Genomic DNA, 27,031 nt, shown 5'->3' with positions numbered 1-27,031 from the left:
GATCAGGGATTGATCCGCAGGGATTTGGGATCAATCAGGAGGGATTGAGGATCGATCAGGAAGGATAAGGATTGATCAGGAAATGGGGGATCAATCAGGAAGGATCGGGGATCAATCAGGAGGGATCAAGGATGGATCGGGAGGGATCAGGGATTGATCAGGAAGGATTTGGGATCGATCAGGAGGGATCAGGGATTGATCAGGAAGGATTTGGGATCAATCAGGAGGGATCAGGATTGATCAGCAGGGACAGGAGCAGCCGGCAGGCAGAGGGTGGCTCTGCTGGGCTGGGGCAGCTCAGGGGGATCCGTTCCCATTCCCATTCCCATTCCCATTCCCATTCCCATTCCCATTCCCATTCCCATTCCCATTCCCATCCCCATTCCCATTCTTGTTCCCATTCCCATTCCCATTCCCACTCATATTCCCACTCCCATCCCTGCTCCCAGTCCCACTCTTGCTCTGCTCCCATTCCATCCCTATCCCCATTCCCATCCCATCCCATGGATCCCATCCCATCCCATGGATCCCATGGATCCCATCCCATCCCATGGATCCCATCCCATCCCATGGATCCCATCCCATCCCATCCCATCCCATCCCATCCCATCCCATCGCATCCCTACTCCCATTCCCATCCTCTTCCCACCCCTTTCCCACTCCCATTCCCATCCCATTCCCATTCCTATTCCATTCCTATCCCATCCCACCCCATGGATCCCATCCCATCCCATCCCTACTCCCATTCCTATCCTATTCCCATTCCCATCCTCTTCCCACTCCTTTCCCACCCCCTTCCCACTCCCATTCCCATTCCTTTCCCATTCCTATTTTATTCCAATCCAAATCCATGGATCCCATCCCATCCCATCCCAATCCCAATCCCACTCTCTTTCCTATTCCATTCCCACCCCATGGATCCCATCCCATCTTATGGATCCCACCCTACGGATCCCACCCCACGGATCCCATCCCACGGATCCCATCCCATCCCATGGATCCCATCCCATCCCATCCCATCCCATCCCATCCCACCCCGTGGATCCCATTCCGGCTCGGTTCCCGCTCGGTTCCCGCATGGCCGCGCTGACTCGGGCTGACAGCTCCGCTCGCCCCGGCTCCGTCTCGGGCCGCGGGTCAGGCTCCGGTCAGCCCTGCCTGATCCCATCCCGCCGCTATTCCCGGGAAAGCTTCTCCTGTCAGCTCCGGTCAGCCCTGCCTGATCCCATCCCGCCGCTATTCCCGGGAAAGCTTCTCCTGTCAGCTCCGCTCAGCCCTGACGCGCTCCGCGAACCGTGAGCGCACCGGGGAGCGGCCCCCGCCCGCCCCGGGCTGCGGGAAAAGGGGGAGAGAGAGAGGGAATGGTGGGGAATCCATCGGGAAAAGGGGGTCGGGAAAAGGGGGATCAATCAGGAAATGTGGGGGATCCATCGGGAAAAGGGGGTTGGGAAAAGGGGGAGAGAGAGTGGGAATGGTGGGGGATCCATGGGGAAAAGGGGGTTGGGAAAAGGGGAATCAATCAGGAAATGTGGGGGATCCATCGGGAAAAGGGGTCGGGAAAAGGGGGAGAGAGTGGGAATGGTGGGGAATGGTGGGGGGGATCCATCAGGAAAAGGGGGTTGGGAAAAGGGGAATCAATCAGGAAAGGTGGGGATATCAATCATGGGAATGGTGGAGGGGATCCATCGGGAAAAGGGCCCGGGAAAAGGGGGATCAATCAGGAAAGGTGTGGGGGATCCATGGGGAAAAGGGGGTTGGGAAAAGGGGGAGTGAATGGGAATGGTGGAGGATCCATGGGGAAAAGAGAATCAGGAAAATGGGGTTTGGAAAAGAGGAATCAATCAGGAAAGGTGGGGAGATCAATCATGGGGAAAGGTGTGGGGGACCCATGGGGAAAAGGGGGTCGGGAAAAGGGGGAGAGAGAGAGGGAATGGTGGGGAAAGGTGGGGGGATCGATGGGAAAAGGGGGTTGGGAAAAGGGGGATCAATCAGGAAATGTGGGGAGATCAATCATGGGGAAAGGTGTGGGGATCCATTGGGAAAAGGGGCTGGGAAAAGGGGGATCAATCAGGAAGTGTGGGGGATCCATCAGGAAAAGAGGGTCAGGAAAAGGGGGAGTGGGAAAAGGGTGACAAGAGAGAGGGAATGGCAGGGAAAGGTGAGGGATGGATCGGGAAAAGGGGGTGGAGAAAAGTGGGATCGATCAGGAAAAGGTGTGGGGGGGATCCATGGGGAAAAGGGGGCTGGGAAAAGGGGGAGAGAGAGAGAGGGAATGGTGGGGGATCCATGGGGAAAAGGAGTCGGGAAAAGGGGAATCAATCAGGAAAGGTGGGGATATCAATCATGGGAATGGTGGAGGGGATCCATTGGGAAAAGGGCCCAGGAAAAGGGGGATCAATCAGGAAATGTGGGGGATCCATCAGGAAAAGAGGGTCAGGAAAAGGGGGAGTGAATGGGAATGGTGGAGGATCCATGGGGAAAAGAGGATCAGGAAAATGGGGCTTGGAAAAGAGGAATCAATCAGGAAAGGTGGGGAGATCAATCATGGGGAAAGGTGGGGGGGATCCATGGGGAAAAGGGGGTCGGGAAAAGGGGGATCAATCAGGAAATGTGGGGGATCCGTCAGGAAAAAAGGGGGACCGGGGGGATTTGTGGGGTTTGTCCCGGGGCATTTGTGGGATTTTTCACAGGGGATTTGTGGGATTTGTCCCGGGGGATTTGTGGGATTTTTCCCAGGGGGATCTGTGAGATTTTTCCCGGTGGGATCTGTGGGGTTTGTCCCGGGTGGATATGGGAGGGATTTGTGGGATTTGTCCCGGGGGATTTGTGGGACTTTTCCCAGGGGGATTTCTGGGATTTTTCCCGGTGGGATTTGTGGGGTTTTTCCCGGGTGGCCCCACGGGCGGGGCAGCCCCTGAGCGTGTCCGTGTCCCGGGGGGCTCCCGGTGCTCGGGGCGGTGTCACGGATGGCTCCCGGTGCTCGGGGCCGTGTCCCGGGAAGCTCCCGGTGCTCGGGGCCGTGTCCCGGGGGGCTCCCGGTGCTCGGGGCCGTGTCCCGGGAAGCTCCCGGTGCTCGGGGCCGTGTCCCGGGGAGCTCCCGGTGCTCGGGTGGCTCCCGGTGCTCGGGGCCGTGTCCCGGGGGGCTCCCGGTGCTCGGGGGGCTCTCGGTGCTCGGGGCCGTGTCCCGGGGGGCTCCCGGTGCTCGGGTGGCTCTCGGTGCTCGGGGCCGTGTCCCGGGGGGCTCCCGGTGCTCGGGGGGCTCCCGGTGCTCGGGGCGGTGTCACGGATGGCTCCCGGTGCTCGGGGCCGTGTCCCGGGGGGCTCCCGGTGCTCGGGGCCGTGTCTCGGGGGGCTCCCGGTGCTCGGGGGGCTCCCGGTGCTCGGGGCCGTGTCCCGGGTGGCTCCCGGTGCTCGGGGCCGTGTCCCGGGTGGCTCCCGGTGCTCGGGGCCGTGTCCCGGGTGGCTCCCGGTGCTCGGGACCGTGTCCCGGGGGGCTCCCGGTGCCCGCGGGGTCCCGGAGCGGGCGGGGGCGGAGCCAACGCGAGGGGCGTGGCCATTGGCTGAGACGTGGCCGGTCCATGCCCATATATGGTTATGTGGGCGTGTCTGTGGGCGGAGCCACGAGAGCGGGTGTGTTTGAATGACGTCATCACCGATGGGCGTGGCCATTGACCATAAATGGGCATGGGCGTGGCCAGCGGCGGCAGCGATGGCGGAGCTGTTCGGGGGCGTGGAGGGGTGAGGGGCGCGCCGGGGGCGGGGGGGGCTCCGCACCCCTTTTTATCCTTGGGGGGGCTCCGCACCCCCTTTTTATCCTTGGGGGGGCTGCAGCGGCACCGCGATCACTGATGGGGGACCCCCAAATCCTGCTGAGGGACCCCAATCCCTGTTCCGGGACCCCAATCCCTGCTCCGGGACCCCAATCCCTGTTCCGGGACCCCAATTCCCCCAGCTCGGGGACCCCAATCCCTGTTCCGGGACCCCAATCCCTGCTCGGGGACCCCAATCCCCGCTCTGGGACCCCCAATCCCTGTTCGGGGACCCCAAATTCCTTCTCTGGGACCCCAATCCCTGTTCCGGGACCCCCAATCCCTGCTCCGGGACCCCCAATTCCTGCTCCGGGACCCCAATTCCTGCTCCGGGACCCCCAATTCCTGCTCCGGGACCCCAATCCCTGTTCCGGGACCCCCAATCCCAGCTCGGGGACCCCCAATTCCTGCTCCGGGACCCCAATCCCTGTTCCAGGACCCCAATCCCTGCTCGGGGACCCCAAATCCTGCTGGGGGACCCCCAGTCCCCGCTCCGGGACCCCAATCCCTGCTGGGGGACCCCCAATTCCTGTTCTGGGGGACACCCACCCCGATCAGGGACCCCAATCCCTGTTCCGGGCACCCCAATCCCTCCTCCGGGACCCCAATCCCTGCTGGGGACCCCCAATCCCTGTTCCGGGACCCCAATCCTTTCTCTGAGACCTCAATTCCTTCTCTAGGACCCCCACCCCGATCGGGGACCCCAATCCCTGTTCCGGGCACCCCAATCCCTCCTCCGGGACCCCAATCCCTGCTGGGGACCCCCAATCCCTGTTCCGGGACCCCCAATCCCTTCTCTGGGACCCCAATCCCTGCTGGGGACCCCAATCCCTGTTCCGGGACCCCCACCCCGGGCTGGGGGGGCGCGGGAGCCGCTCCCGGGGGCTCCATCGGCTCCTGCCCCCCCCGCGACCCCTCCCGGGCTGTGGGGCAGGAGCGGGGGGCAGGTTTGGGGTGGGGGGACACTGGGGGGACATTGGGGGGACATTGGGGGACACTGGGGGGACACTGGGGGGACATTGCTCTCGCAGGGGGGGCACCCACTCCAGGGCGGTGCTGCTGAACCGGGACGGACAAATCGTGGCCGAGACAGACGGACCCTGCACCAACCACTGGGTGAGAGCGGGGACAGGGACAGGGGACAGGGACAGGGGACAGGGACAGGGGACAGGGGACAGGGACAAGGGACAGGGGACACCAACCACTGGGTGAGAGCGGGGACAGGGGACAGGGGACAGGGACAGGGGACAGGGGACACCAACGAGTGGGTGAGAGCGGGGACAGGGGACAGGGACAGCTGGGACAGGGGACAGGGACAGGGGACAGGGGACACCAACCACGGGACAGGGACGGGGGACACGGGACAGGGACAGGGGAACAGGGGGACACGGGACAGGGGACAGGGACAGGGGACAGGGGACACCAACCACTGGGTGAGAGCGGGGACAGGGACAGGGACAGGGGAACAGGGGGACAGGGACAGGGGACACAGAGAGAGGGGACAGGGGACAGCGCTGAGAGAGCGGGAGGGACACGGGGACAAGGGGAGGGGGAAGAGGGGACACGGGGAGGTGGGGAGGGGGAGGGGGACACAGGGAGAGGACATGGGGAGAGATGAAGGGTGACCTCAGAGTGTCCCCCCAGCCCCAAATCCCACCTGGGGACCCCCGGGGTGACCTCAGAGTGTCCCCCCAGCCCCAAATCTCACCTGGGGACCCTTGGGGTGGCACCAGGGTGACCTCAGGCTGTCCCCCCTGCCCCATATCCCACCCGGGGACCCCCGTGGTGGCACTGCGATGGCACCGGGGTGACCTCAGGCTGTCCCCCCTGCCCCAAATCCCACCCGGGGACCCCCGGGGTGGCACCGGGGTGGCACCGGGGTGACCTCAGGCTGTCCCCCCGATCCCAAATCCCACCCGGGGACCCCCGGGCTGTCACCGGGGTGGCACCGAGGTGACCTCAGGCTGTCCCCCGGCCGTGTCGCAGCTGATCGGCTCCGAGCAGTGTCATCGAGCGCATGGTGAGCGAGGCCAAGCTGAAAGGCGGGGGGTCGGGGCGGGACCCTCAGGAGCCTCTGCTGTCCCTGGTGAGCCCCCGCTGCTGTCCCCTGCTGTCCCCTGCTGTCCCCAAACCCCCCAGCGGCACCCGGGGGGTGACAGGGACGCTGTGGGGACCCAGGGGCTGTCGCTGAGCGGAGGGGACCAGCGGGAAGCCATCGAGGCGCTGCGGGAGGAGCTGGAGCGGCGCTTCCCGAAGCTCAGCCGGAGCTACTTCATCACCACCGACGCCCTGGGGGCCATGGCCACGGCCAGCGACAGCGGTGGGGACACCAGGGGACACCGCGGGGACACCAGGGGACACGGCCAGGGGGTGGGGACACGGCCAGCGACGGCAGTGGGGACAGCAGGATACACCGGGGGGACACCAGGGGACACGGCCCTGGGGGTGGGGACACGGCCGGGGGTGGGGACACTGTGGGGACACCGGGGGACACCAGGGGACACGGCCCTGGGGGTGGGGACACGGCCAGCGACAGCGGTGGGGACACCGGGGGGTGGGGACAACGGGGGACACCGGGGGGTGGGGACACCGCATTGACACCGTGGGGACACGGCCGGGGCTGGGGACAACGGGGGACACCGGGGGGACACGGCCAGGGATGGGGACACGGCCATGGAGACACCGGGGGGTGGGGACACGGCCGAGGGACACCGAGGGGCCACGGCCGGGGCTGGGGACACGGCCAGGGGACACCAGGGGACACCGTGTCCCTCCCCGCAGGTGGCATCGTGCTGATCTCCGGGACCGGCTCCAACTGCAAACTCATCAACCCCGACGGCTCCGAGAGCGGCTGCGGGGGATGGGGACACATGATGGGGGATGAGGGGTCCGGTGAGGCTCGGGGGACGGGGTGACCCCAATGATGATCCCATTGCTGACCCCAATGCTGACCCCAGTGCTGATCCCATTGCTGATCCTATTCCTGACCCCATCACTGACCCCATCATTGATCCCACTGCTGGGCTGAGCCCATTCCCATTCCCCTTCCCGTTTCAATCCCATTCCTGTTCCCGTTCCCATTCCCATTCCCGTTCCTGTCCCCATTGCCGTTCCCACCCCACACTGTTCCTGTTCCCATTCCCGTTGTTCCCATTCCCGTTCCCGTTGTTCCCGTTGTTCCCGTTGTTCCCATTGTTCCCATTCCCATTCTGGTTGTTCCCGTTGTTGTTCCCAGCGTTCTGGGTGTCTCACCGGGCTCTCGAGGCCGTCTTTGACTGGTTCCTGTTGTTCCCATTCCCGTTGTTCCAGTTGTTCCCGTTGTTCCCATTGTTCCCATTCCCGTTCCCATTCCGGTTGTTCCCATTCCCAGTGTTCTGGGTGTCTCACCCGGCTCTCAAGGCGGTGTTTGACTGGTTCCCGTTGTTCCCGTTCCGGTTGTTCCCGCTGTTCCCGCTGTTCCTGTTGTTCCGGTTGTTCCCATTCCCATTGTTCCCATTGTTCCCGTTGTTGTTCCCAGCGTTCTGGGTGTCTCACCGGGCTCTCAAGGCCGTGTTTGACTGTTCCTGTTCCCATTCCCATTGTTCCGGTTGTTCCCGTTCTGGTTGTTCCTGTTGTTCCAGTTGTTCCTGTTGTTCCAGTTGTTCCTGTTGTTCCGGTTGTTCCTGTTGTTCCGGTTGTTCCCATTCCCGTTGTTCCCGTTGTTCCCATTCCCAGCGTTCTGGGTGTCTCACTGGGCTCTCCAGGCTGTTTTTGACTGTTCCTGTTCTCATTCCCGTTGTTCCCGTTGTTCCGGTTGTTCCCGTTGTTCCCATTCCGGTTGTTCCCATTCCCAGCGTTCTGGGTGTCTCACTGGGCTCTCAAGGCTGTGTTTGACTGTTCCCATTCCCGTTGTTCCCGTTGTTCCCGTTCCCATTCCCAGCGTTCTGGGTGTCTCACTGGGCTCTCAAGGCTGTGTTTGACTGGTTCCCATTGTTCCCATTCCCATTGTTCCGGTTGTTCCCGCTGTTCCGGTTGTTCCCGTTCCCATTCCCAGCGTTCTGGGTGTCTCACCGGGCTCTCAAGGCTGTTTTTGACTGGTTCCTGTTCCCATTCCGGTTGTTCCCGTTGTTCCCATTCCCGTTGTTCCCGTTCCCATTCCCAGCGTTCTGGGTGTCTCACCGGGTTCTCAAGGCCGTGTTTCACTGTTCCTGTTCCCATTCCCGCTGTTCCTGTTGTTCCCATTCCGGTTGTTCCCATTCCCAGTGTTCTGGGTGTCTCACCGGGCTCTCAAGGCTGTTTTTGACTGTTCCTGTTCCCATTGTTCCCGTTGTTCCGGTTGTTCCCATTCCCATTGTTCCGGTTGTTCCCATTCCGGTTGTTCCCGTTCCCATTCCCAGTGTTCTGGGTGTCTCACTGGGCTCTCCAGGCTGTTTTTGACTGTTCCCGTTCCCATTCCGGTTGTTCCCATTGTTCCCATTGTTCCCGTTCCCATTCCCAGCGTTCTGGGTGTCTCACCGGGCTCTCAAGGCTGTTTCTGACTGGTTCCTGTTCCCATTCCGGTTGTTCCCGTTGTTCCCATTCCCGTTGTTCCCGTTGTTCCCGTAGTTCCCGTTGTTCCCATTCCCATTCCGGTTGTTCCCGTTGTTGTTCCCAGTGTTCTGGGTGTCTCACCGGGCTCTCAAGGCTGTGTTTGACTGTTCCTGTTCTCATTCCCGTTGTTCCGGTTGTTCCCGTTCCCATTCCCAGCGTTCTGGGTGTCTCACCGGGCTCTCCAGGCAGTGTTTGACTGTTCCCATTCCCATTGTTCCCATTGTTCCCATTCCGGTTGTTGTTCCCATTCCCAGCGTTCTGGGTGTCTCACCGGGCTCTCAAGGCTGTTTTTGACTGTTCCCATTCCCGTTGTTCCCATTGTTCCCGTTGTTCCGGTTGTTCCCGTTGTTCCGGCTGTTCCCAGAGTTCTGGGTGTCTCACTGGGCTCTCAAGGCAGTGTTTGACTGTTCCCGTTGTTCCCATTCCCGTTGTTCCCATTGTTCCCGTTGTTCCGGTTGTTCCCGTTGTTCCGGCTGTTCCCAGCGTTCTGGGTGTCTCACCGGGCTCTCAAGGCTGTGTTTGACTGTTCCTATTCCGGTTGTTCCCATTGTTCCCGTTGTTCCCAGCATTCTGGGTGTCTCACCGGGCTCTCAAGGCCGTGTTTGACTGTTCCTGTTCTCATTCCCGTTGTTCCCGTTGTTCCCGTTGTTCCCGTTGTTCCGGTTGTTCCCATTCCCAGCGTTCTGGGTGTCTCACCGGGCTCTCAAGGTTGTTTTTGACTGTCTGGACAATCTGGAGGCGCCGCCCCACGGGATCGGCTTCGTGCGCGAGGCCATGAGGGAGCACTTCCAGGTACGGGGGATGGGGGATTGGGGTGGGCTTTGGGGTTTGGGCTTTGGGGTTTGGGGTTTGGGGTTTGGGGTGGGGTTTGGGGTGAGCTTTGGGGTCCTCAGGGGGTTTGGGGTGGGATTTGGGGTTTGGGGTTTGGAGTGGGGTTTGGGGTGGGATTTGGGGTTTGGGGTTTGGGGTTTGGGGGGAGCTTTGGGGTCCTCAGGGGATTTGGGGTGAGCTTTGGGGTCCTCAGGGGATTTGGGGTGGGATTTGGGGTGAGATTTGGGGTTTGGGGTGGGATTTGGGATCCTCAGGGGCTTTGGGATGGGTTTTGGGATCCTAGAGGGGATTTGGGGTGGGATTTGGGGTGGGGTTTGGGGTTTGGGGTGGGGTTTGGGGTCCTCGGGGGGTTTGAGGTGAGCTTTGGGGTTTGGGGTGGGATTTGGGATCCTCAGGTGGTTTGGGATGGGGTTTGAGGTCCTAGAGGGGATTTGGGGTGGGATTTGGGGTGGGGTTTGGGGTGGGGTTTGGGGTCTTTGTGGTGCTGGGGGGGGTTTGGGGTGGGATTTGGGGTCCTTGGGGGGGTTTGGGGTCCTCGGGGGTTTGGGGTGGGATTTGGGGGTCCTAGAGGTGGTTTGGGGTGGGCTCTGGGGGAGTTTGGGGTGAGATTTGGGACCCTCAGAGGGTTTGGGGTGGGTGTTGGGGTCCTTGGGGGGCTTGGGGTGGGATTTTGGGGTCCTAGAGGGGATTTGGGTGTCCTAGAGGTGGTTTGGGGTGAGTGTTGGAGGGGTTTGGGGTGGGGTTTGGGGTTCTCGGGGGGTTTGGGGTGGGTGTTGGGGTGCTGGGGGTCTCAGGGCCGTGTTTTGGGGTTACAGGGCCATGTTTGGGGTCTCAGTGCCGTTTTTGGGGTGTGTTTGGGGTCTCAGGGTTGTTTTGGGGTGTGTTTGGGGTGTCAGTGCCGTTTTTGGGGTGTCAGTGCCGTTTTTGGGGTGTGTTTGGGGTCTCAGGGGTGTGTTTGGGGTCTCAGGGCTGTTTTTGGGGTGTCAGTGCCGTTTTTGGGGTGTCAGGGCTGTTTTTGGGGTGTTTTTGGGGTGTCAGTGCCGTTTTTGGGGTGTCAGTGCCATTTTTGGGGTGTCAGTGCTGTTTTTGGGGTCTCAGTGCCGTTTTTGGGGTGTGTTTGGGGTGTCAGTGCTGTTTTTGGGGTGTCAGTGCCGTTTTTGGGGTGTCAGTGCTGTGTTTGGGGTGTCAGTGCTGTTTTTGGGGTGTCACCCTGCAGGTCTCAGACCGCATGGGGCTCCTGCCCCACCTTTACCGCGACTTCGACAAAGCCAAATTCGCTGCGTTCTGCCGGAGAGTGGCGGAAGGTGGGGACAAAACTGCCCGGGAAATGTCCCCTTGTCACCTGTCCCTGTCACCTGTCTGTGTCCCCTTGTCACCTGTCCCTGTCCCTGTCACCTGTCCCTGTCACCTGTCCCCTGTCACCTGTCCCTGTCCCTGTCCCCTTGTCCCTGTCCCCTTGTCCTTGTCACCCGTCCCTGTCACCTGTCCCTGTCACCTGTCCCTCTCCCCCTTGTCCCTGTCCCTGTCACCTGTCCCTGACACCTTGTCCTTGTCACCCATCCCTGCCCCCTGTCACCTGTCCCCTTTGTCCCTGTCCCCCATGTCCCTATTTGTCCCCATCCCGTTTGTCCCTGTCCCCTGTCCCCTTGTCATTGTCACCTGTCCCTGTCCCCCATTCCCATGTCCCGTTTGCTCCTTGTCCTTGTCACCTGTCCCTGTCACCTTGTCCCTGTCCCCCTTGTCACCTGTTTGTCCCTGTCCCCTCTTTGTCCCCATCCCCCATTTGTCCCTGTCCCTTGTCCCTGTCCCTTGTCCCTGTCCCATCCCCCGTTTGTCCCTTTGTCCCTCCCGCTGCCACTCCCCTGTCCCCTCCCGGCCGCTCTTTGTCCCCAAGGAGCGACCTCTGCCCTCCTCGGGCTGGGGACACCCAGGTGCCACCTCCTGTGCTGGGGGTGGCACTGAGGGATGTCCCCATGTCCCTGTGGTGACATTGAGGTGTCCCCATGTCCCTGGGGGTGACACCGAGGTGTCCCCATGTCCCTGGGGGTGGCACTGAGGTGTCCCCATGTCCCTGTGGTGACATTGAGGTGTCCCCATGTCCCTGTGGTGGCACTGAGGTGTCCCCATGTCCCTGTGGTGACACCAAGGGTTGTCCCCACATCCCTGTGGTGACACCAAGGTGTCCCCACATCCCTGTGGTGGCACTGAGGGATGTCCCCATGTCCCTGTGGTGGCACTGAGGTGTCCCCATGTCCCTGTGGTGGCACTGAGGTGTCCCCACGTCCCCTCGGTGCCACCCCAGGTGCAGACCTCGGGGACCCCCTGTGCTGTCACATCCTGGCCGAGGCGGGGGCGCAGCTGGCGCGACACGTGGTGGCCGTGCTGCCCAGAGCACAGGAGGTGAGGGACAGAGGTGACATCACTGGGGACAGTGACAGGGATTGGGGACAGCGGGGACATCACTGGGGACATCATTGGGGACATCAGGGGGGACATCATTGGGGACATCATTGGGGACATCAGGGGGGACATCGTTGGGGACATCTTTAGGAACAGGGGGACAGAGGGGGGACATCATTGGGGACATTGGAGACAGTGGGGACATCACTGGGGACATCGGGGACATCGTTGGGGACATCACTGGGAACAGGGGGACAGAGGGGGGACATCATTGGGGACAGTGGGGACATCATTGGGGACATCACTGGGGTCATTGGGGACATCATTGGGGACAGTGGGGACATTGGGGACATCATTGGGGACATCAGTGGGGACATGGGGACATTGGGGACAGTGACGGGGATCGGGGACATCATTGGGGACAGTGAGGGGATAACGGGCACAGGGGGGACAGTGGGGACAGAGGGGAGGTGACAGCGGTGTCCCCTGGGTGTCCCCTGGGTGTCCCTGGATGTCCCCAATGTCCCTGGATGTCCCCAATGTCCCCTGGGTGTCCCTGGGTGTCCCCTGGGTGTCCCTGGATGTCCCCAATGTCCCTGGATGTCCCCAATGTCCCCTGGGTGTCCCTGGGTGTCCCCTGGGTGTCCCTGGATGTCCCCAATGTCCCTGGATGTCCCCAATGTCCCCTGGGTGTCCCTGGGTGTCCCCTGGGTGTCCCCAATGTCCCCTGGGTGTCCCTGGGTGTCCCTGGGTGTCCCCAATGTCCCCTGGGTGTCCCCTGGGTGTCCCCTGGGTGTCCCCAATGTCCCCTGGGTGTCCCTGGGTGTCCCCAATGTCCCCAATGTCCCTGGATGTCCCCAGGATGTCCCCAGGATGTCCCCAATGTCCCCTGGGTGTCCCCAATGTCCCCTGGGTGTCCCCTGGGTGTCCCCTGTGTGTCCCCAATGTCCCCAATGTCCCCCTGGCTGTCCCCAGGGTGTCCCCAATGTCCCCTGGGTGTCCCCTGGATGTCCCTGGGTGTCCCCAATGTCCCTGGGTGTCCCCAATGTCCCCAGTGTCCCCTGGGTGTCCCCTGGGTGTCCCTGGCTGTCCCCTGGGTGTCCCCAATGTCCCCCTGGGTGTCCCCAATGTCCCCAATGTCCCCTGGCTGTCCCCTGGCTGTCCCCTGGGTGTCCCCAATGTCTCCTGGGTGTCCCCAATGTCCCCTGGGTGTCCCTGGGTGTCCCCTGGGTGTCCCCAGGATGTCCCCAATGTCCCCTGGATGTCCCCAATGTCCCCAATGTCCCCAGGAGCTGTTCCGGGGTGCTCGGGGTCTGTCCATCGTCTGCGTGGGCTCGGTGTGGAACAGCTGGAAACACCTGAGCCCCGGTGAGAGCCGGGAACGGCGCAATCCCCTCGGGATCCGGGAATTCCGGGAATTCCGGGGGGATTGGGGAAATCTGGGGGGAACTTTTTGGGATTTGGGGTTTTTTTGGGAATTTTTTTGGGAATTTTTTTGGGAATTTTTTGGGATTTATTTGAGATTTCTTTGGAGATTTGGGGGTTTTTTGGGGTTTTTTTGGGAATTTTTTTGGGGAATTTTTGGGGGTTTTTTTGGGATTTGGGGGGATTTTTTTGGGAATTTTTTGGGGAATTTTTTGGGATTTATTTGGGATTTCTTTTGAGGATTTGGGGTTTTTGGGGAAATTTTTTGGGATTTGGGGTTTTTTGGGATTTTTTGGGGGGATTTTTTGGGGGTTTTTTTGGGATTTGAGGAGCTTTTTTTGGGGTTTTTGGGAATTTTGGGGGGGGATTTGAGTTTTTTGGGGGATTTTTTTTGGATTTGGGTTTTTTTGGGATTTATTTGAGATTTCTTTTGGGATTTGGGGTTTTTGGGGGGATTTTTTGGTGGTTTTTTGGGGATTTCTTTTGGGATTTGGGGGGATTTTTTTGGGAATTTTTGGGGGGGTTTTTTGGGATTTGGGTATTTTGGGAATTTTTTTGGGATTTGGGGGTTTTTTTGGGATTTTTTTCGGGATTTTTTGGGGTTTTTTTTGGGATTTGGGTTTTTTTTGGGAATTTTTTTTGGGAATTTTTTGGGATTTTTTTGGGGATTTCTTTGGAGATTTGGGGTTTTTTTGGGGTTTTTTTGGGGAGGAATTTTTTGGGATTTATTTGGGATTTCTTTTGGGGATTTGGGGTTTTTGGGGAAATTTTTTGGGATTTGGGGTTTTTTGGGATTTTTTGGGGGGATTTTTTGGGGGCTTTTTGGGGATTTGAGGAGCTTTTTTTGGGGTTTTTGGGAATTTTGGGGGGGGATTTGAGTTTTTTGGGGGATTTTTTTTGGATTTGGGTTTTTTTGGGATTTATTTGAGATTTCTTTTGGGATTTGGGGGTTTTTTGGGGGGATTTTTGGGGGATTTGGGGTTTTTTTTGGATTTTTTTCGGGATTTTTTGGGTTTTTTTGGGATTTGGGTTTTTTTTGGGGGGATTTTTTGGTGGTTTTTTGGGGATTTCTTTTGGGATTTGGGGGGATTTTTTTGGGAATTTTTGGGGGGGGTTTTTGGGATTTGGGTGTTTTGGGAAATTTTTTGGGATTTGGGGTTTTTTTGGGAATTTTTTCGGGATTTTTTGGGATTTATTTGAGATTTCTTTGGAGATTTGGGGTTTTTTTGGGGTTTTTTTGGGAGGGAATATTTTGGGATTTATTTGGGATTTCTTTGGGGATTTGGGGTTTTTTTGGGAAATTTTTTGGGATTTGGATTTTTTTGAGGGGAATTTTTGGGGTTTTTTTGGGATTTGGGGGCTTTTTGGAAATTTTTTGGGATTTGGGTTTTTTGGGGAATTTTTTGGGGGGTTGGGGTTTTTTGGAGGTTTTTTGGGGGATTTGGGGGGGTTGTTTTGGCATTTTTGGGGGGGATTTGGGGTTTTTTGGGGTCTTGTTTGGGATTTGGGGGGATTTTTTGGGAATTTTTTTGGGATTTGGGTTTTTTGGGGGGGTTTTTTTTGAGATTTTTTTGGGTTTTTTTGGGATTTGGGGTTTTTTTGGGATTTTTTGGGGTTTTTTTGGGGATTTGAGGAGCTTTTTTTTGGGTTTTTTTGGGCTTTGGGGTTTTTGGGAATTTTTGGGGGGGATTTGAGTTTTTTGGGGGATTTTTTTTTGATTTGGGTTTTTTTGGGATTTATTTGAGATTTCTTTTGGGGTTTGGGGTTATTTTGGGAAATTTTTTGGGATTTGGGGCTTTTTGGGATTTTTTTCGGGATTTTTTGGGTTTTTTTTGGGATTTGGGGTTTTTTGGGGGGATTTTTTGGTGGTTTTTTTGGGGATTTCTTTTGGGATTTGGGGGGATTTTTTTGGGAATTTTTGGGGTTTTTTTTTCGGATTTGGGTATTTGGGGAATTTTTTGGGGATTTGGGGTTTTTTTCGGATTTTTTTCGGGATTTTTTTGGGGTTTTTTTTGGGATTTGGGGTTTTTTTGGGAATTTTTTTGGGAATTTTTTGGGATTTATTTGAGATTTCTTTGGAGATTTGGGGTTTTTTTGGGAATTTTTTGGGGGAATTTTTTGGGATTTATTTGGGATTTCTTTGGGGATTTGGGGTTTTTGGGGAATTTTTTGGGATTTGGGGTTTTTTGGGATTTGGGGGGATTTTTTGGGGAATTTTTTTGGGAATTTTTTGGGATTTATTTGAGATTTCTTTGGGGATTTGGGGTTTTTTTGGGAATTTTTTGGGGGAATTTTTTGGGATTTATTTGGGATTTCTTTGGGGATTTGGGGGTTTTTTGGGAAAATTTTTTGGGATTTGGGGTTTTTTGGGATTTTTTTCGGGATCCTTTTGGGTTTTTTTGGGATTTGGGGTTTTTTTGGGGGATTTTTTGGTGTTTTTTTGGGATTTCTTTTGGGATTTGGGGGGATTTTTTTGGGAATTTTTGGGGGGGTTTTTTTGGGATTTGGGTGTTTTGGGAATTTTTTTGGGATTTGGGGTTTTTTGGGAATTTTTTCGGGATTTTTGGGGGGGTTTTTTTGGGATTTTGGGGTTTTTTTGGGGAATTTTTGGGGAAATTTTTTGGGATTTGGGGTTTTTCGGGATTTTTTGGGGGATTTTTTGGGATTTGGGTTTTTTTGGGGGGATTTTTTGGTGGTTTTTTTGGGGATTTCTTTTGGGATTTGGGGGGATTTTTTTGGGAATTTTTGGGGTTTTTTTTTCGGATTTGGGTATTTGGGGAATTTGTTGGGGATTTGGGGTTTTTTTGGGATTTTTTTCGGGATTTTTTTGGGGTTTTTTTGGGATTTGGGTTTTTTTTGGGAATTTTTTGGGGAATTTTTTGGGATTTATTTGGGATTTCTTTGGGGATTTGGGGTTTTTTGGAAATTTTTTGGGATTTGGGGTTTTTTGGGAATTTTTTCGGGATTTTTTGGGGGGTTTTTTTGGGATTTGGGGTTTTTTGGGGGGATTTTTTTGGGATTTCTTTTGGGATTTGGGGGGATTTTTTTTGGAATTTTTGGGGGGGGTTTTTTGGGATTTGGGTATTTTGGGAAATTTTTTGGGATTTGGGGTTTTTTTGGGATTTTTTTGGGGATTTTTTTGGGGTTTTCTTGGGATTTGGGGTTTTTTTGGGAATTTCTTTGGGAAATTTTTTGGGATTTATTTGGGATTTCTTTTGGGGATTTGGGGTTTTTGGGGAAATTTTTTGGGATTTGGGGTTTTTTTGGGAATTTTTTCGGGATTTTTTTGGGGTTTTTTTTTGGGATTTGGAGTTTTTTTGGGGGTTTTTGGGAATTTTTGGGGGGGATTTGAGTTTTTTGGGGGATTTTTTTTGGATTTGGGTTTTTTTGGGATTTATTTGAGATTTCTTTTGGGATTTGGGGTTTTTTTGGGGGATTTTTTGGTGGTTTTTTGGGGATTTCTTTTGGGATTTGGGGGGATTTTTTTGGGAATTTTTGGGGTTTTTTTTCGGATTTGGGTATTTGGGGAATTTTTTGGGGATTTGGGGTTTTTTTGGGAATTTTTTTGGGATTTTTTGGGGGGTTTTTTTGGGATTTGGGGTTTTTTTGGGGAATTTTTTTGGGAATTTTTTGGGATTTATTTGAGATTTCTTTGGAGATTTGGGGTTTTTTTGGGGGGAATTTTTTGGGATTTATTTGGGATTTCTTTTGGGGTTTGGGGTTTTTTTGGGAAATTTTTTGGGATTTGGGGTTTTTTGGGATTTTCTGGGGGGATTTTTTGGGGTTTTTTTTTGGGATTTGAGGAGCTTTTTTGGGGGTTTTTGGGAATTTTTGGGGGGGATTTGAGTTTTTTGGGGGATTTTTTTTGGATTTGGGTTTTTTTGGGATTTATTTGAGATTTCTTTTGGGATTTGGGTTTTTTTGGGGGGGATTTTGGGGGGATTTGGGGTTTTTTTTGGGGTTTTTTTTAGATTTTTGGGGGACTTTTTTGGGATTTGGGATTTTTTGGGGGAATTTTTTGGGGAAATTTTTGGGATTTATTTGAGATTTCTTTGGAGATTTGGGGTTTTTTGGGGGGTTTTTAGGGGAATTTTTTGGGATTTCTTTGGGATTTCTTTGGGGATTTGGGGTTTTTGGGGACATTTTTTGGGATTTGGGGTTTTTTGGGATTTTTTTCGGGATTTTTTTGGGATTTCTTTGGAGATTTGGGGTTTTTTTGGGGGATTTTTTGGTGTTTTTTTGGGATTTCTTTTGGGATTTGGGGTTTTTTTGGGGGAATTTTTTTGGGGAATTTTTTGGGATTTATTTGAGATTTCTTTGGAGATTTGGGGTTTTTTTGCGGTTTTTTTGGAGGAAATTTTTTGGGATTTATTTGGGATTTCTTTGGGGTTTGGGGTTATTTTGAGAAATTTTTTGGGATTTGGGGTTTTTTGGGATTTTTTGGGGGATTTTTTTGGGGTTTTTTTTTGGGATTTGGGGTTTTTTTGGGGGGATTTTTGGGGGATTTGGGATTTTTTGGGATTTTTTGGGGGATTTTTTGGGGTTTTTTTTGGATTTGGGGGGATTTTTTTGGGAATTTTTGGGGGGTTTTTTTTGGGATTTGGGTATTTTGGGAAATTTTTTGGGATTTGGGTTTTTTTGGGAATTTTTGGGGGGTTGGGGGTTTTTTGGGGTTTTTTTGGGGGGGGATTTTTGGGGTTTTTTTGGGGGATTTGGGGGGGTTGTTTTGGCATTTTTGGGGGGGATTTGGGGTTTTTTGGGATCTTGTTTGGGATTTGGGGGATTTTTTGGGAATTTTTTTGGGATTTGGGGTTTTTTGGGGGGATTTTTTTGAGGATTTGGGGATTTTTGGGGATTTTTTTGGGATTTGGGGGTCTTTGGGATTTCTTTAGGGATTTGGGGTTTTTTTGGGGGGTTTGGGGTTTTTTTTTTGGGAATTTGTTGGGGATTTTTTGGGGTTGTTTTTGGGATTTAGGGTTTTTTGGGAATTTTTTGGGTTGGGGTTTTTTTTGAGATTTTTTTGGGATTTGGGTTTTTTTGGGGGTTTTTTTTTGGAGATTTTTTTGGGGTTTTTTGGGATTTGGGTTTTTTGGGGTTTTTTTTTAGAGTTTTTTGGGGGATTTGGGGAAGTTTTGGGGTTTTTTGGGATATATTTTGGGGGGATTTTGGGGTTTTTTTGGGATTTATTTGAGATTTCTTTTGGGATTTGGGTTTTTTTGGGGAATTTTTAAGGGGTTTGGGGTTTTTTGGGGGGGATTTTGGGATTTTTGGATTTTGGATTTTTGGATTTTGGAGGTAATTTGGGATTTCTTTTGGGATTTGGGTTTTTTTTGGGATTTTTGGGGGGGATTTGGGGTTTTTTGAGGATTTATTTCGGGTTTTTTTAGCATTTGGGTTTTTTTAGGGGAATTTTTTTGGGATTTGGGGTTTTTTGGGATTCTTTGGGGATTTGGAGTTTTTGGTGATTTTTTGTGGGGGATTTTTGGGTTTTTTTGGGATTTGGGGTTTTTGGGGGGGAATTTTTTTGGGATTTGAGTTTTTTGGGAATTTTTTGGGGATTTGGGGGAATTTTTGGGAGGGTTTTTTGGGGGATTTGAGGGTTTTTGGGAATTTTTTGGGGATTTGGGTTTTTTTTGGGGGGTTTTGGGGGGGATTTGGGTTTTTTTGAGGGGGTTTTGGGGTTTTTTTTTTTAGGACTGGGGATTTATTTGGGATTTGGGATTTTCTCCTTGGGATTTGAGATTTCCTCGAGATTTGGGATTTTTTAAAGGATTTTATGGGGGAAATTCGGGATTTTTGGGGGGAATTTGAGATTTTTTTTCTTGGGATTTGGAATTTCGGGATTTTTTTCCTTGGGATTTGGGATTTTTTTCTGGGATTTGGGATTTTTTGGGGGAGAATTGAGATTTTTTTCCTTGGGATTTGGGGTTTTCTTGAGATTTGGGGTTCTTTTTCTGAGATTCGGAATTTTTTCCTCGGGATTTGCGATTTCTCCTCAAGATTTGGGATCTTTTGAAAGATTTTTCAGAAGAATTTGGGATTTTTGAGGGAATTTGAGATTTTTTTTCTTGGGATTTGAGAATTTTTTCTGGGATTTGGGTTCTTTCCTGGGATTCGGAATTTTTTCCTTGAAATTTAAAATTTCTCCTCAAGATCTAAAATTTTTCCAATATTTTTTGGGGAGAAAATCCAGGATTTTTTTCCCATTTCCAGGTATTTTTTTTTCCCATTAAATCCCATTCCCAATTCCCGCTTTTCCTTTGCTGTTCCCGCAGGATTTATCCCGGTGCTGGAGCGATCCCGAGCCCAAATCCCGGGAATTTTTTCCCGGTTCAGTCTCCTGAGGCTCCGGCGCTCCTCGGCTCTGGGAGGGGCTCGGCTGGGAGCCGGGAATTTGGGAATGGAGCTGCCCCTGGATCGGGATGGGAACGTCGAGGTGTTCTACACTCATCAGTTCTGAGAGGAAAAAACGGGAATGGGGCTTGGAAAATTGGGAATGGGCACTGGAAAATGAGGAATGGGGCTCGGAAAACTGGGAATGTTGAGGTGTTCTACACACACCGGTTCTGAGAGGGAAAAAACTGGGAATGGGGCTTGGAAAACTGGGAATGGGCACTGAAAACTGGGAATGGGCACTGGAAAATCGGGAATGTCGAGGTGTTCTACACTCACCAGTTCTGAGAGCCCTGGAAAATCGGAAATGGGGCTTGGAAAACTGGGAATGGGGCTTGGAAAATTGGGAATGGGCACTGGAAAATCGGGAATGTTGAGGTGTTCTACACTCACCAGTTCTGAGAGGGAAAAAATCTGGGAATGGGCTCGGAAAATTGGGAATGTCGAGGTGTTCTACACACACCGGTTCTGAGAGACAGAAAAAAACCGGGAATGGGCACTGAAAAACTGGGAATGGGCCCCAAAAACCGGGAATGGGGCTTGGAAAATTGGGAATGGACCCAAAAAATCAGGAATGGGCACTGGAAAATTGGGAATGGGGCCCAGAAAATTGGGAATGGGCTCGGAAAACTGGGAATGTTGAGGTGTTCTACACTCACCAGTTCTGAGAGGAAAAAAACTGGGAATGGGCTCGGAAAATTGGGAATGGAGCTCAGAAAACTGGGAATGGGCACTGGAAAATTGGGAATGTCGAGGTGTTCTACACTCATCAGTTCTTAGAGGAAAAAAACGGGAATGGGCTCGGAAAACTGGGAATGGACCCAAAAAATCAGGAATGGGCAATGAAAACTTGGGAATGTGCCCCAAAAAACTGGGAATGGGGCCCTGAAAAACTGGGAATGGGCACTGAAAACTGGGAATGTTGAGGTGTTCTACACACACCGGTTCTGAGAGGGGAAAAAACAGGAATGGGCACTGGAAAATTGGGAATGTCGAGGTGTTCTACACTCATCAGTTCTGAGAGGGAAAAAAAACGGGAATGGCATCGAAAAATCGGGAATGGACCCCAAAAAATTGGGAATGGCCTCAAAAAACCAGGAATGGGCCCCAAAAACCAGGAATGGGCACTGAAAAACTGGGAATGGGGCTCGGAAAATCGGGAATGGGCACTGAAAAACTGGGAATGTCGAGGTGTTCTACACTCATCAGTTCTGAGAGAAAAAAAAACGGGAACGGGGCTCGGAAAATTGGGAATGTCGAGGTGTTCAACACTCATTGGATCTGAGAGCCCCAAAAAACTGGGAATGGGCTCAGAAAATCGGGAATGGGCCCCAAAAAAATGGGAATGTGCCATGAAAAACCGAGAATGGGGCTCAGAAAACTGGGAATGTCGAGGTGTTCTATGTTCACCAGTTCTAAGAGCCAAAAAAAACCGGGAATGGCCTCGAAAAGTCGGGAATGGGCACTGAAAAATGGGGAATGGGCACTGAAAAATCGGGAATGGGCCCCAAAAGCCGGGAATGTGCCCTGAGAAGTGCGGGAGGAGGCCTGGAATGAGAGGGGGGCTCGTGGTTCGGCAATAAAAGGGTTAATGGGGGAATGGGAATGGGAATGGGGGAATGGGAATGGGGGAATGGGATCATGGGAATGTGGGGATGGGAGCAGGGATGGGAAACTGAGGCAGGGAATGGGATGGGATCCATGGGATGGGATCCATTGGATGGGATGGGATGTGATGGGATGGGATCCATGGGATGGGATCCATGGGATGGGATGGGATCCATGGGATGGGATGGGATCCATGGGATGGGATCCATGGGATGGGATGGGATCCATGGGATGGGATGGGATCCATGGGATGGGACCCATGGGATGGGATCCATGGGATCCATGGGATGGGATCCATGGGATGGGATCCATGGGATCCATTGGATGCCGTTGGAAGCGGCGCCAGCTCAGCCCCGCTGGGAAGGGAAACCCCAAAGTGGGGGCGGGGCCACGGGAAAGGAGGAAAAGGGACCCGGAATGATCCCGATCCTGATCCTGATCCCAATCCTGATCCTGATCCCAATCCTGATCCCGATCCCAATCCTGATCCTGATCCCGATCCCAATCCTGATCCCGATCCCGATCCCAATCCTGATCCCGATCCCAATCCTGATCCCGATCCCAATCCTGATCCCGATCCCAATCCTCATCCTGATCCCAATCCCAATCCTGATCCCGATCCCAATCCCGATCCCAATCCCAATCCTGATCCCAATCCTGATCCTGATCCCAATCCCGATCCCAATCCTGATCCCAATCCCGATCCTGATCCTGATCCCAATCCCGATCCTGATCCCAATCCTGATCCCAATCCTGATCCTGATCCCGATCCCAATCCTGATCCCAATCCTGATCCTGATCCTGTTCCCATTCCTGAGGGGGCCGGGCTGGAGCACAGGATTGGGATTGGGAATGGGATTGGGATTGGGATCAGGATTGGGACTGGGAATGGAATCCGGAATGGGAATTGAGAACAGGATCAGGATTGGGAATGGAATTGGGAATTGGGATCGGGATTGGGATCAGGGTCAGGATTGGGATCAGGATCAGGATTGGGGATTGGGATCAGGACTGGGAATTGGGATCAGGATCAGAATTGAGATTGAGATTGGGAATGGGATTGGGAATTGGGATCAATCAGGACTGGGACTGGAAACTGGGATCAGAATCAGGAATGGGATTGGGAACAGGATCAGGATTGGGAATGGGAAAGGAATTAGGATCAGGATTGGGATCAGGATTCGGATTGGGATCAGGACTGGGATTGGGATCGGGATTGGGATCAGGATCGGGATTGGGATCAGGATCGGGATTCGGATCAGGATTGGGATTGGGATCAGGATCGGGATTGGGATCAGGATCTGGATTGGGACTGGGAAGGGAATTGGGATTGGGATCAGGATCAGGATTGGGATTGGGATCAGGACTGGGAGCGCTCCACATCCACGGAAAAGCAGGAAGAGGAGGAAGGAGGAATTCCCAAAGTTTGGGATGGGGAACGGAACATCCCTGACCTCGGAACGGCCTCGGAGCAGCTTTGTGGAAATTCCCACTAAAAACAGGAAAAAAACGGGAAAAATCCCTTTGGGGTCGTTTTTCCCGGGAATCCGAAGCACCGGGAAAGGGAAATTCCCGAGAATTCGCGGAGATCCCGAGGTTTTCCAAGGAAAATTCCAGCCCTGCTGCCTTCCAATAAAAGTTTATTTGGGATTATCCGGAATTTCCAGCGGGGGGGGAGGGGAAAGGAGGGAATTGGAGGAGAAAAATCCAGGGAAAAGCGGGAAAGAGAAATGGGATTTGGAGAGTTGGGAATTCCACGGGGCCGGCGCTTCCGGAGGGGCCGGGAAAAGCGGGAAGAGCCGGGAATTCCGTGATGGAATCGCGGTGATCCGGGAGCTGCTCCGGGAATGGGAATTCCCATGGATTTCCTGGGATTCGACTGCAAATTTCCCGGGATTCGACTGCAAATTTCCTGGGATTTGGCCCCGGATTTCCCGGGATTTGGCCCCGGATTTCCCAGGATTTGACCATGGATTTCCTGGGATTCACCCGGGGATTTCCCGGGATTTGGCCCCGGATTTCCCGGGATTCACCTGTGGATTTCCCGGGATTTGGCCCCGGATTTCCCGGGATTCCAAGCCCTGGGGGCGGCTTCGGGAGCCTGGGAAGCTCCGGGGTTTTTGGGATCGGCGTTTCCAGCCCCGTTCCCATGGATTGGGATTTCTGACCTTGGGAAGCTCCAATTTTCCCTGGACAGAGATTCCCAATCCCAAAAAATTTCCTCATTTCCTTGGATCAGGATTCCCAATTCCAGAGAATTCCCAATTTTCCCTGGTTCGAGATTCCCAATCCCAAAAATTTCCTGATTTCCCTGGATTTGGATTCCTGACCTTGGGAAGCTCCAGCTTTTCCTGGATCAGGATTCCCAATCCCAAAAAATTCCTGATTTTCCCTGGATCAGGATTCCCGATCCCAAAAAATTCCTGGATTTCCCTGGTTCGAGATTCCCAATCCCAAAAAATTCCTGGATTTCCCTGGATTTGGATTCCTGACCTTGGGAAGCTCCAATTTTTCCTGGATCAGGATTCCCAATCCCAAAAAATTCCCGATTTCCCCTGGATCAGGATTCCCAATCCCAAAAAAACCGGGAGAAACCAGCGCAGCTCCCGGAAAATCCCGGAAAATCCTCCGGAAGTGCCGAAAGCTCCGATCCCAGGAGGGATTTTTCCAGGATTTTTCCATGGTTTTCCCATCATTTTTCCCAAGATTTTTCCAAGATTTTTCCAAGATTTTCCCATTATTTTTGCCAAGATTTTCCCATGTTTTTTTCCATGATTTTTCCATTATTTTCCCCATAATTTTTCCCACAATTTTTCCATTTTCCCAAGATTTTCCTTTTTTTTTTCCCAGGATTTTCCCCATTATTTTCCCATGATTTATCCCAAGATTTTTCCATGTTTTTCCCAAGATTTCCCATTTTTTCCCAAGTTTTTTCTTGATACTTTTCCATGATTTCCCCCAAGATTTTCCCAAGCTTTTCCCACCATTTTTCCCAATATTTTTTCCATTATTTTTCCGGAGATTTTTCCATGATTTTTCCACAATTTCCCCAAGAATTTTCCCATGATTTTTCCCAAGGTTTTTCCATGATTTTCCCAAATTTTTCCCATTCTTCCCCCAGGATTTTTCCATGATTTTTCCTGAGCTTTTTCCCAAGATTTTTCCCAAGATTTTTCCATTATTTTCCCATGGTTTTTTCCAAGATTTTTCCCAATATTTTTCCATGTTTTTCCCAAGATTTTCCCTTTTTTTTCCCCAGGATTTTCCCCATTATTTTTCCCAAGATTTTTCCATGATTTTCCCAAGATTTTTCCATGATTTTTCCACAACTTTCCCCAAGATTTTCCCATTTTCCCAAGATTTTTCCGTTATTTTCCCCATTTTTTCCCCAGGATTTTTCCAGGGTTTTTCCCCTGATTTTTCTCGTGATTTTTCCATGTTTTTTCCATGACTTTCCCGAAGATATTTCCGTGATTTTGCCACAATTTTCCCAAGATTATTCCCATTATTTTTCCATGACTTTTCTTGAGATTTTTCCATTTTTTTCCCAGGATTTTCCCCATTATTTTCCCATTATTTTTCCATAATTTTTCCTAAGATTTTCCCATTTTTTTCCCCAGGATTTTTCTTGAGATTTTCCCAGGATTTCCCCCAAGATTTCCCCAAGATTTTCCCATGATTTTTCCCAAGACTTTTCCATGATTTTCCCAAGATTTTCCCATTTTTTTTCCCCCAGGATTTTCCCCATTCTTTTCCCAGGATTTTTCCCGAGATTTTTTCCATGTTTTTCCCAAGATTTTTCCCAGGATTTTCCCATTCTTTTTCCATTATTTTTCCCGATTTTTCCATTTTTCCATGATTTTTCCCGATATTTTTCCATTATTTCCCCCAAGATTTTCCCAAGATTTTTCCATGATTTCCCCAAGATTTTCCCATTCTTTTCCCAGGATTTTTCCATTCTTTTTCCATGATTTTTCCCGAGATTTTTCCATGTTTTTCCCAAGATTTTCCCATTTTTTCCCCCAGGATTTTCCTCATTATTTTCCCAGGATTTTTCCATGATTTTTCCTGAGATTTTCCCAAGATTTTTCCACCATTTCCCCCATTATTTTCCCATAATTTTTCCATGATTTTCCCATTTATTTCTCATGATTTTCCCATAATTTTTCCATGTTTTTTCCATGTTTTTCCCAAGATTTTCCCACAACTTTCCCCATTCTTTTCCCATCATTTTGCAGGATTTTTCTTGAGATTTTTCCATGATTTCCCCCAAGATTTTCCCAAGATTTTTCCCACAATTTTCCCATTCTTTTTCCAGGATTTTTCCCGAGATTTTTTTCCATGTTTTTCCCAAGATTTTCCCATTTTTTCCCAGGATCTTCCCCGTTATTACTCCATGATTTTTCCCAAGATCTTTCTATGATTTTTCCCAGGATTTTCCCATTCTTTTCCAAGTATTTTTCCCAGGATTTTCTCCATTATTTTTTCCATGTTTTTTCCATCATTTTTCCCAAGATTTTCCCACCATTTCCCCCCCATTATTTCCCCAAGATTTTTCCATGTTTTTCCCAGGATTTTCCCCATTCTTTTTCCAGGATTTTTCTTGACATTTTCCCATGATTTCTCCCAAGATTTCCCCAAGATTTTCCCATTTTTTCCCCCAAAATTTCCCCGTTCTTTTCCCAGGATTTTTCCATGATTTTCCCAATTTTTTCCCCCATGATTTTTTCCATGATTTTTCCCATCATTTTCCAGGATTTTTCTTGAGATTTTTCCATTATTTCCCCCAAGATTTTCCCAAGATTTTTCCATGATTTTGCCACAATTTTCCCATGATTTTCCCATTCTTTTCCCAGGATTTTTCCCGAGATTTTTTCCATGTTTTTCCCAAGATTTTCCCATTTTTTCCCACGATTTTCCCAAGGTTTTCCCAAGATTTTCCCCATTATTTTCCCATTATTTTTCCATAATTTTTCCTAAGATTTTCCCATTTTTTTCCCCAGGATTTTTCTTGAGATTTTCCCAGGATTTCCCCCAAGATTTCCCCAAGATTTTCCCACGATTTTTCCCAAGACTTTTCCAGGATTTTCCCCTGATTTTCCCTTTTTTTTCCCCAGGATTTTTCCCATTATTTTTCCATGTTTTACCAAGATTTTCCCACAACTTTCCCCATTCTTTTCCCATCATTTTCCAGGATTTTTCTTGAGATTTTTCCATGATTTCCCCCAAGATTTTCCCAAGATTCTTCCATGATTTTGCCACAATTTTCCCAGGATTTTTCCCAAGATTTTTCCCAAGATTTTCCCATTTTTCCATTCTTTTCCCAGGATTATCCCCATTATTTTCCCACAATTTTTCCATGATTTTCCCAAGATTTTCCCATTCTTTTCCCAGGATTTTCTCCATTATTTTTTCCATGTTTTTTCCATAATTTTTCCCGAGATTTTCCCACCATTTCCCCCATTATTTCCCCAAGATTTTTCCATGTTTTTCCCAGGATTTTTCCCAAGATTTCCCCATTATTTTTGCATTTTTTTCCCAAGATTTTTCCATGATTTCCCCCAAGATTTCTCCAAGATTTTCCCACGATTTTCTCCCTGATTTTTCCCTGTATTTTTCCATGTTTTTTCCCAAGATTTTCCCTTTTTTTTCCCCAGGATTTTCTCCATTCTTTTCCCAGGATTTTTCCATGATTTTCCCAACATTTTCCCACAATTCTCCCCAAGATTTTTCCATGATTTTCTCCATTATTTTTCCATGATTTTCTCATGATTTTTCCCGAGATTTTCCCAAGATTTTTCCACCATTTCCCCCATTATTTTCCCATTATTTTTCCATGTTTTTCCCAAGATTATTCCATGATTTTCCACATTTTTCCCCAAGATTTTTCCATGTTTTTTCCCCATTATTTTCCTATTTTTTCCATGTTTTTCCCAAAATTTTTCCCAAGATTTTCCATGATTTTTCCATTCTTTTCCCATGATTTTCCCACAATT

At 51.4% G+C, this 27,031-nt stretch overlaps 3 protein-coding genes and 1 long non-coding RNA gene across 4 annotated transcripts; 2 read left to right on the top strand and 2 right to left on the bottom strand.

Moving 5' to 3' along the window:
* The first annotated feature begins 3,687 nt into the window (after positions 1-3,687).
* NAGK (N-acetylglucosamine kinase) lies at positions 3,688-19,532 on the top strand. Its single transcript, XM_058839037.1, is given in 11 exon segments — positions 3,688-3,738; positions 4,841-4,925; positions 5,796-5,815; positions 5,817-5,895; positions 5,988-6,129; positions 6,591-6,701; positions 9,058-9,170; positions 10,426-10,513; positions 11,512-11,609; positions 12,899-12,977; positions 19,310-19,532. Coding segments are annotated over 11 exon segments (1,029 nt in total). The 5' UTR covers positions 3,688-3,709; the 3' UTR covers positions 19,495-19,532.
* LOC131579320 (uncharacterized) lies at positions 19,499-20,608 on the bottom strand. The gene is made up of 3 exons (XR_009277670.1): positions 20,493-20,608; positions 19,671-19,740; positions 19,499-19,537 (listed from the first exon to the last, which is right to left on the bottom strand). It is a non-coding gene; the product is annotated as an uncharacterized LOC131579320 (long non-coding RNA).
* Positions 20,609-22,080: 1,472 nt separating this feature from the next.
* LOC131578859 (uncharacterized) lies at positions 22,081-24,803 on the top strand. Its single transcript, XM_058838099.1, has 2 exons — positions 22,081-24,226; positions 24,320-24,803. The coding sequence occupies exon 1, from the start codon at positions 22,467-22,469 to the stop codon at positions 23,808-23,810; it is 1,344 nt and encodes a 447-aa protein (XP_058694082.1). The 5' UTR covers positions 22,081-22,466; the 3' UTR covers positions 23,811-24,226; positions 24,320-24,803.
* Positions 24,804-24,813: 10 nt separating this feature from the next.
* Positions 24,814-26,473, bottom strand: LOC131578860 (uncharacterized). The gene is made up of 2 exons (XM_058838100.1): positions 26,036-26,473; positions 24,814-25,945 (listed from the first exon to the last, which is right to left on the bottom strand). Exons 1-2 carry the CDS (start codon positions 26,451-26,453, stop codon positions 25,425-25,427), a joined length of 939 nt encoding a protein of 312 aa, XP_058694083.1. The 5' UTR covers positions 26,454-26,473; the 3' UTR covers positions 24,814-25,424.
* Positions 26,474-27,031: the final 558 nt, after the last annotated feature.

This window comes from Poecile atricapillus, chromosome 4 (assembly GCF_030490865.1).
Source record: "Poecile atricapillus isolate bPoeAtr1 chromosome 4, bPoeAtr1.hap1, whole genome shotgun sequence".
Taxonomy (NCBI): Eukaryota; Metazoa; Chordata; class Aves; order Passeriformes; family Paridae; genus Poecile; species Poecile atricapillus.
This window is presented reverse-complemented; position numbering and strand designations above follow the sequence as displayed.

Coding starts and splice junctions, on each gene's coding strand:
- LOC131578859 (XM_058838099.1), top strand. CDS start 22,467: ATGGGGAACGGAACATCCCTGACCTCGGAACGGCCTCGGAGCAGCTTT.
- LOC131578860 (XM_058838100.1), bottom strand. CDS start 26,453: ATGGAAAAAATAATGGAGAAAATCCTGGGAAAAGAATGGGAAAATCTT. Junction 25,946..26,035: donor AAATCTCAAGAAAAATCCTG/GGGAAAAAAATG, acceptor TGGGAAAATCGT/GGGAAAAAATGGGAAAATCT.